The 7,931-nt window shown below is 46.9% G+C and overlaps 5 protein-coding genes across 5 annotated transcripts; 3 read left to right on the top strand and 2 right to left on the bottom strand.

Moving 5' to 3' along the window:
• Positions 1-1,384: 1,384 nt before the first annotated feature.
• Positions 1,385-2,134, top strand: FTJAE_3796 (Caffeoyl O-methyltransferase 1; the record flags this gene model as incomplete). Its single annotated transcript, XM_037350132.1, has 1 exon — positions 1,385-2,134. The coding sequence occupies one exon, from the start codon at positions 1,385-1,387 to the stop codon at positions 2,132-2,134; it is 750 nt and encodes a 249-aa protein (XP_037209210.1).
• A 332-nt stretch (positions 2,135-2,466) lies between these two features.
• On the top strand, positions 2,467-3,757 carry FTJAE_3795 (sterol uptake control 2; the record flags this gene model as incomplete). The annotated part of the gene is made up of 3 exons (XM_037350131.1): positions 2,467-2,535; positions 2,590-2,688; positions 2,747-3,757. The coding sequence occupies 3 exons, from the start codon at positions 2,467-2,469 to the stop codon at positions 3,755-3,757; spliced, it is 1,179 nt and encodes a 392-aa protein (XP_037209209.1).
• Positions 3,758-3,966: 209 nt separating this feature from the next.
• On the bottom strand, positions 3,967-4,601 carry FTJAE_3794 (cytochrome P450 monooxygenase; the record flags this gene model as incomplete). Its single annotated transcript, XM_037350130.1, has 3 exons — positions 3,967-4,111; positions 4,157-4,377; positions 4,431-4,601. 3 exons carry the CDS (start codon positions 4,599-4,601, stop codon positions 3,967-3,969), a joined length of 537 nt encoding a protein of 178 aa, XP_037209208.1.
• Positions 4,602-5,382: 781 nt separating this feature from the next.
• FTJAE_3793 (uncharacterized protein) lies at positions 5,383-6,675 on the top strand (the record flags this gene model as incomplete). The annotated part of the gene is made up of 4 exons (XM_037350129.1): positions 5,383-5,426; positions 5,474-5,986; positions 6,035-6,224; positions 6,505-6,675. The coding sequence occupies 4 exons, from the start codon at positions 5,383-5,385 to the stop codon at positions 6,673-6,675; spliced, it is 918 nt and encodes a 305-aa protein (XP_037209207.1).
• Positions 6,676-6,770: 95 nt separating this feature from the next.
• FTJAE_3792 (IBR finger domain protein) lies at positions 6,771-7,859 on the bottom strand (the record flags this gene model as incomplete). The annotated part of the gene is made up of 2 exons (XM_037350128.1): positions 6,771-6,857; positions 7,092-7,859. 2 exons carry the CDS (start codon positions 7,857-7,859, stop codon positions 6,771-6,773), a joined length of 855 nt encoding a protein of 284 aa, XP_037209206.1.
• Positions 7,860-7,931: the final 72 nt, after the last annotated feature.

Below are 7,931 nucleotides of genomic sequence, written 5' to 3'. Positions count from 1 at the left end.
GGCATTTACTAGAAAACAGTCCTAGATAATCTTTTTCTCACTTAAATTTAATATCCTTCTAATTTTTATTTAATAATTTAATTAATATAAGTTTTTTAAATAATAAATTAGTTTTAATATAATAATAAAAAGAAAAAGTTAAAATATTTCTAATATATTATATTTTCTTTATTATATAAATAAAGTTATCTCTTTTTATAGCTATTAATAATTACTTATATCCTTTTCTAGATTTAAGATCTGGCACTGTTATCAGGAAGTAGACATTCTAGGGTGTTAGTCTGTTGAGCTCCAGGACCTGTTGCATATCATTGAAAAAGTATATGACTTCTCGCTCTATGTATCTAGCAATTTCCTCGGCCGAGGTCCTCGGACCTGACCCAAGGCCTGGTCAAGCTCAGTAGTTTAACGACCCTCCACCTATCTCGGGACGGTAGGTGCTGACTAGAATCTTAACCACGACACCACTAACCACAGCTCTCTTTTCTCCGATAACAGCACGATCGCGACGTCAGCTCCCAGTAACACTTGGTTCTAGCTGCAGAACCTCTTCGAAGGATCTGCTGGCTCGGATCAGAACACTGACGGAGCTCATTTGTTGGAGGTCGGATTGAGTGTTGCCGTATATATTGACTATCTTAGCAATCGCCGCTCGGCACGTTGCCAAGATATCCCAACCCTTAGATAATTGGCACATTCCAGACCATCCAGGAAGCAAAAGCCATTAGACCTTATATACTACAGACATTGTCAACCGTCCTCGAACTGCTACAGGAGGATATCATGCTTTCACTGCCAGATTAAAAGTTGGACTAAAGCTCTCTTCATTCACGCCTCCCAATCCGTTCCATTTACTTGGGGATGAGAGCCCAGACTGAAGGGCGAGACGTCATACTAACACTTGTACCATGGAGATGAGTCAGAAGTTAAAGACGTCAAGCATGCTACCTAACATCTGTCGTTATGATACATGTCTTATTCCTGCAGAATGTTTTTAGAATGCTGAGCTGGTGTTTGTCCATAACTTAGTGTTATTAGTTGTGTGCATTGCTGACTTATTCAATTGACTCCATTATTGCCTTTAGCCTCCTATTCAGTCTTGGGGTGACTCAATGCCCGCAGTTCAGCGGATAGAGTCATACTCGCCGGAAGCCGGAAAGACTGACTTCGGGCCGAAGAGAGAGGCGTCACAATGATTTGAGTCCCACAAATTTGAGGTTCTAGCTTGAATGAGAACTTTTCGAGCTGTTAAAGGGCGCGATTGACATTTGCTGCTGTATATATTTGATATCTTATTTAATCCCACCTTTTCGTCATCTTCTAAGCTCAACCGACTAAAAGACGATCTCTCCACCAAATTGCACATTGGCCATTGATATGTATCATGTCGGCTCCGAAGTTCACGCCCGTTGACTCACAGTCATATGACTCTACTTACGAGAGAGATTCGAGGCATGTCGAAGTTGACAATTACGTCAACTCACACCTTTTAAATAATGCCAAAGACTCGTACATCTCAGCAATGGATAGAATCTATCGCGATTCCGTTGCCGCCGGCCTCCCAGATATCGCCTGTTCTTCAGCACAGGCTAAGTTTCTCAAGCTACAAGTCCAGCTTTGCAATGCCATCAATGTTCTCGAAGTCGGTACACTAGGTGGTTACAGCGCGGGATGGATGGCATTAGCGGGGCCAACCGTTAAGGTAACGACGATAGAGATAGACAAGGAGTACGCTGCTGTGGCATCGGACAATCTTACAGGAGCGGGCTTAAAGGAACAAGTTGAGATCCTTCAGGGTGCTGGCCTCGACATTCTTCCGTTATTGGCGACCCAAGTTGAAACTGGAGAACGACCGCCGTTTGACTTTGTCTTTATCGATGCCAATAAGCAAGACAATCTCGCATACTTCAATCTGGCAGTCTCCATGACAATTCCCAATACAGCTATCATCGTAGACAACGTTGTTCGGAACGGCAAGGTTGCTTCTGCCGATGAAGCTAAGAAGGATGATCGCGTCTTAGGCACTAGACAACTCATAGAAGCGATTGGGAAGGATGACCGTGTTGACGCAACGGTGATTCAAACAGTTGGGGAGAAGAACTATGATGGATTTCTCCTCGCTATTAAAAAATAAGATAGGGAAAGGGCAGTGTAGCTAGCTATATAAAAGAATATATTAAACCTATAAAAGTATATTAAGATATATTATAAAAAAAAAAAATCTTTATTTCTTAAAATAAAAAAGTTATGTAGTTAATTCTCTCTTTTCTTTTAAGCTAGCTAAATACAGATAGGCAGAAATAGCTTTTACATAAGCAGCATTCATAATCCTGCATAATTGATCTCCACTGACCAATCTTAATTTATCCATTTCATGCAACCCTATCAATCACCAACCGCCCAAAGCCCATCGCGAAAGCGATAGCGAGACCATCCTGCAAAAGAACAGTCAACAAAGCAGCCACAATGCCCCCGCGCTTGGGGTACAAAAAGTCTCGAAGGGGTTGCATGCGCTGTAAACAACGACGCGTCAAGGTAAGAATGGGTATCCAGCACGCGTCAATGTCGTCTGACTAATTACCTAGCCAGTGTGATGAGAAGCAGCCTTGCTCAGCGTGCGAGAGACACGGCTTATCCTGTGTCTACCAGGAACCCTCGGAAGTACGAAGAGGGCGTTCAGCTGATAAGGTCCGTAGGTTGTTATCAATGTGGATATGAACAGACCCTGACTTGATTGATCACACAGCCCGATACCCTGAGAGATGATCGTCAGAAAAGCTCAAATGCCGACTCGTCGATCGCGAGCCCGGATCCATTGCCGTACCTAGCCAAGTTCGTCACAGGCCAAGAGTCAATAGAGCAGAGCACTTGGCTCACGGATCTTGAGCTGATGCACCAGTATTCAACGTCTACTTACCTTACCCTTCCGCGAGCAGATGAACTTCGGCAGATATGGCAGATCGAGCTACCCAGGCTATCGCTGAGCCATGTTTATCTACTCCACCAAGTTTTGTCTGTGTCTGCATTCCACTTGGCCTCACTGCATCCAGATCGACCAGATTACGCTATCTGTGCGTCACAACATCAGAATAAAGCTATTGGTGGTCTTCGTTCAGCTGTCGCATGCATCACTGAAGAGAGCTGCGTGGAGATCTTTTTATCATCCTCACTACTGGGTATTGGGGCGTTTGCTGGTCTCGGCGCTCACAATGCTGGACAACAGCCTCGCATTGACGATCTTCTCGATGTTTTTGTGCTTATTCGGGGCATGAGCGACATCTTGAACAGATATGAACCACTGCTCAAGGAGAGCAGGATTGGGCATCTATTCGTCCTTGGAAGCCAGTCTAACTCAACGCCTCTTCTTGACGCCACGCTCACGCAGCTTCGACAAATTGTCATACCAGATGGCTTCGACGACAGGGGAATCGCGATATGTCAAGAATCAATCGCATCAGCAATCACATGGACAGAAAATCATACCAGGGCAACGACTAAGCCTGATGAACGAATCGCCATGACTTGGTGTTTATCTGTCAGCTCCGAATTTCTGGATCTCATCAGGCAGCGACACCCTGTTGCTCTTTGTATCCTCGCGCATTATTGTGTCATATTGGATCGAGTTGGAAGATCACAGTGGTTCATGAGGAATTGGGGGAAGCCGGTACTGCAAGACATTCGGAATGAAATGGGAGCACGATGGTCACCGATGCTGCAGTGGTGTTTGGCAGCTGTCGAATGTGAGAAAAATGCTTAAGTTCATTGAATCTAAAGAGGGATACACCATCTACATGTAGAACAAAAGGAAAGATGACTGGAATACAAAAGCCAAACGAATGCATGAGTAATAAAACACGAACTCCATCCAAGTATAAGCCCAGGTAACTCCTTTAAGATCTGTTAACGCAACCCTGTCTTCATGCCTCTCTCAGTCTCTCAGCCTTATCATAGTCGTCGTGTTATTTCTCAGTGGCGATAAGCGGTGTCATCTGAGCGGAGAGTGCTAAGAGATTCATCTGTATTCTTGGTCCTCGTACCGCGGGGAAATCCATTCTTCTTGTAGAATCGCCAGTCCAGATAGGTGACCACAGCAAGGTACTTGTAAATCGGGCTGATTTGTTAGTGACAATCTGCTAGGGTGCTGAGAAGGACATACCTCAAGAAACCAGCCAGCACAAACACAACCCAACCCAGCGCGCAACTCGTTCCGACACAAAGCTGAGAGTTACCCCGGATCATCATGAACGCAACAGCTGCCCAGAAGACAACCTCCATTGTATTAAGGATGAAGTAAGCCTTGAGGCTGCTCCAGCGATGGAAGCGGATAGAGTGCTCGGTGAGGATCTCGTATGTCAGGATGATGAGTGACTTGGCACCCTGAGAATAAACATGTTAGATCTGAGAGATCGTGTGTCGGAAAATAAGCTTACCATGCCGAGACCCATAGTGGTGGAGCGACCTGGGGGCCGATTGGGCAAGATGAGTCGCACGCCCGAGAGGGTGATGACGGTAATGATCAAGGTGACTATAACAATCTGCAGGGGGAGTTTGTTGCGGAGGGTGAAGAAAGGCTCCATCTTCTTGAGAAATACAGGCGTCATCTTGAAGGAGTTTGTAAAGGTAGTGAGGAAAAAGAAACGGTCGTGTGATTACAATGGAATGAGGATGTTGAGGCTTGAGATGATGATATGATCAAACTGAATAGTGGTGGAAACACCAACATTTATAACATTAGCAATCGACTCAAGACAATCTGAATCAACAAGTCTCAACTTTATTGTTACGCGGCAGTTACCGTAGATTCTCATACACGTATTCGAAAAACCTGCAAAGAGCAAAAGAGAAACCGAGCTCTGAGGCTTAGAGGCATAGCACGACCCGGAAAACCAGCCCTACCGGCACTATTTTTAACCCGACCCAACCAAATAAGCTTGTTGGAATCTCAGGAACGTCAGCAAGACTCAAGGCTCAGTCTGGGCCCTTTTGATCGTCTATCTCTGATGAAGCAGCTGCTATCTGATTGGTTGAGTGGGCTTCGGTGCCGCTCTCGGTTTCGGTTTCGGTACCGGATTGTGCCGTTCGTTAGTGCCATCTGCGGCATGATTTCAAATTGCATTACGGCTCTGGGGTTGATCATTGCGCACGCTACGCGTGGCTGGACCTGCCATACAGTTTCACTTTAATCTAAACTTGGCCTCGTAGGGCCTCAACACCATTCTTAAGTGGAGGACCGCTTGATGAGAGGCTCCGTTGATGCCGAACAGATCAGCCTAATGGGCCGGGGTACTCGAGCCTGCATTGAGCTAGTTAAATATCTTGCCTCCTGCTCTTCCTAGTGGAATGCTGCCAGGTTTCGTCGCTTTTCTCAGGTTCCGTTCCATCATGATGGACTCCAAAGACCAGCAACTGTACCATGTACCAGCAGGGTAAGAAGCATACTCGCTTTCTGCATGTCAGCAACTAACATGAACAGTCCTCTACCACCACCAAGCTACTCGGAGGCAACTACAACAGATCCTCTCACAACAGATGGCTTTGTGTCTCCTATGACAACGACCTCCAGCCCCGTCGCCTTCAATGTCTCTGTGTCCCCAATGGCTATGACACCAATCACCTCTCGGTCGACCGAGTCATTTACATTACCGCCCCTTACCGAAACGGATCTCGACTCTCGCAATCATAGCACACTCGAAGTAGCGCACCCCCTCCGAGCCGACTCTGATTGCCTTCCACAGGCTGTTATTCATGATGCGCCCGAACTTGCGCTCGTGGAATATGCTCATAACCGTGACAACCTACCTATGAGTATAACATCACAAACAAATACTGAATATGCTTCTGGCTTGGAGGTCATACCTGCTCCCCCAGTCTCAAAAACTGTAACGCCTCTGCATCTCCTTGGGGACCAACCTGAAGCTATAGATTGTCCGTTCTGTCTACGGCGGAGCGAAACAAGAGTGAAGAAGAAGCCATCAAGCACAACTCAGTACGTGAAAGATGTCAACTCGACAGAGACTCAGCTAACAAATGACAGCCTACAAGCGGTTGCGCTACTGATGACAACAGTTTGTGGAGCTGTCGCTCCATACATGGCAAAGTGGTCCTTCGACATTGAACATATCTGCGATAACTGCCAAAATAGGGTCATGTACAAAGCGAAAGGGAAGGATATAAGGATTTGCAAAGCACCAGAGGCCTGGAAGGAGGAGTCGAAATACCCTGAGGTTACTACTAGTATGAGTCCGGTGACCCAGTGAGAGAAGCATCAAGGAATACTTGGTCCAAGTGAAGGGCTGGACTCTGAACTGTGTATAACTTTTGCACGTCTTATCAACGTGCCTGCCGTTGAGCCTGTTTTCCAAAAGCCTATTTTACATACTTCATTCATCTTATCATTGGAGCTATATAATACTTACATGCGCATCACAGCCATAATAGAAAAGCTACTATTTAAATTGATCGAACATCGGTTCTTTCGATATTCAATATCTAAACTATATGCAGCTTCCGATGTCAAGCTTAAAGTCGATTGAATCGGCATCGCCTGCAAGCCATAACATGACACTGTCGACACTCAAAAACGTATCGGGGAAGGACGTCGAAGCATTCCTCGCATTGTCGTACACCTTCCCTCTGGACCCAGGCTTCATGCTCACATTCATGATTCTCCATTAAGTTGACTCTCTCTTCTTCAACACGAGCCTGACGAATCCCCGGGTCTAAGCGGGCAGCATCATCATTTCGGTCGACCACGACATTAGCACGTCTGATCAGACGTTCTTCTTCCCACTGCGGACAAGTACAAGTCTTCCAGGGGTCACCACAGAGGTAGCAGAATTGCGCTCGGCAAAGGCAAGCTATGAGATACATCAGCAATGGGCAAAAAGACTAAACGTTCAAGACCTACTCATATGGTAGCATCCGGTCTCCAACTCAACAACTCTGGAGCATGCATAACACTGCTGCCAGCCATTATCAGCTGCAAGTCGCAGAATCTGCTGCGACCCAGTATCGTTCGGGCAGACGCCCCTATGATACGGCCCCTTGCAGTGAATACAAGTCTGCCGAACGCATCGAGGACAAATGCCTACATCATCTTCGATAAACGCAGGCGGTACAAAGGTCGAACAGGACGGCTCGCTGCAGTACGTGCGGTTAGGCGTGTCAAACTCCAACTTCTTGGCCTGGAACTGGCCGACGAGCTGGGGTGAGAACCATCGGCTTTGCTTGACTGGGATGGCGCGACCACAGCACTTTGGCGGGAACAAGCTTTCATCTTGGAGTGAGGAACGAACCAGGCCTACGAGGCATACGCGACAGTATTCATGCGAGCATGGTGACTGAGAGAGCGCAAGAGGTGGAAACTCGTCGTTGCAAGCGATGCACTCTCTAGTTTCAGGCGCTTGACGCGAGGACGCCCAGCTTGACGACTCGGGCTGACCTGTGATCGAGTCTCCCGGGACGCCAAGGTTCAGAGACCTTAGGATATCAATCAAATCATCCTCGCCGTCGTACATTGGCCCCTCTTCTTCAGATTGTTCTCCATATGGCCGTCCTATCTCGCTTGGGTCCGCATCCAGCCTAAGAGCATACTCATGGTCTCTCGCGGCCTGTTCCTCCGCCAGTTGAGCTTCCATAATGATCTGAGCATCTGCATCAACAGCCCGCGCAATGCTGAGGGCCAAAGCATGGTCAGAAATTTGTGCCGTCATGGCCTCAAGCTCAATGCGACATGCCTCAAGAGCCAAGTCTGCGTCTGTGAGATTGCCTTCGCGCTGCTTTCCTTTCGCCGACTGCTCCCAGATATTCAGGTCTTGCTGCTGGAGCTGAATCGCTAGCATGAGAGATGAGTTGTCCATTTTGACACCGTTGTAATAGCTGTTGATGTATTTTGTCGATGAGGAAATCAGCGATATATGAGGTCAATAATT

This window comes from Fusarium tjaetaba, assembly GCF_013396195.1.
Source record: "Fusarium tjaetaba strain NRRL 66243 chromosome Unknown NRRL66243_c0000070, whole genome shotgun sequence".
Taxonomy (NCBI): Eukaryota; Fungi; Ascomycota; class Sordariomycetes; order Hypocreales; family Nectriaceae; genus Fusarium; species Fusarium tjaetaba.
The sequence above is the reverse complement of the archived record's forward strand: the minus strand, read 5'-3'. Positions and strand labels throughout refer to the sequence as shown.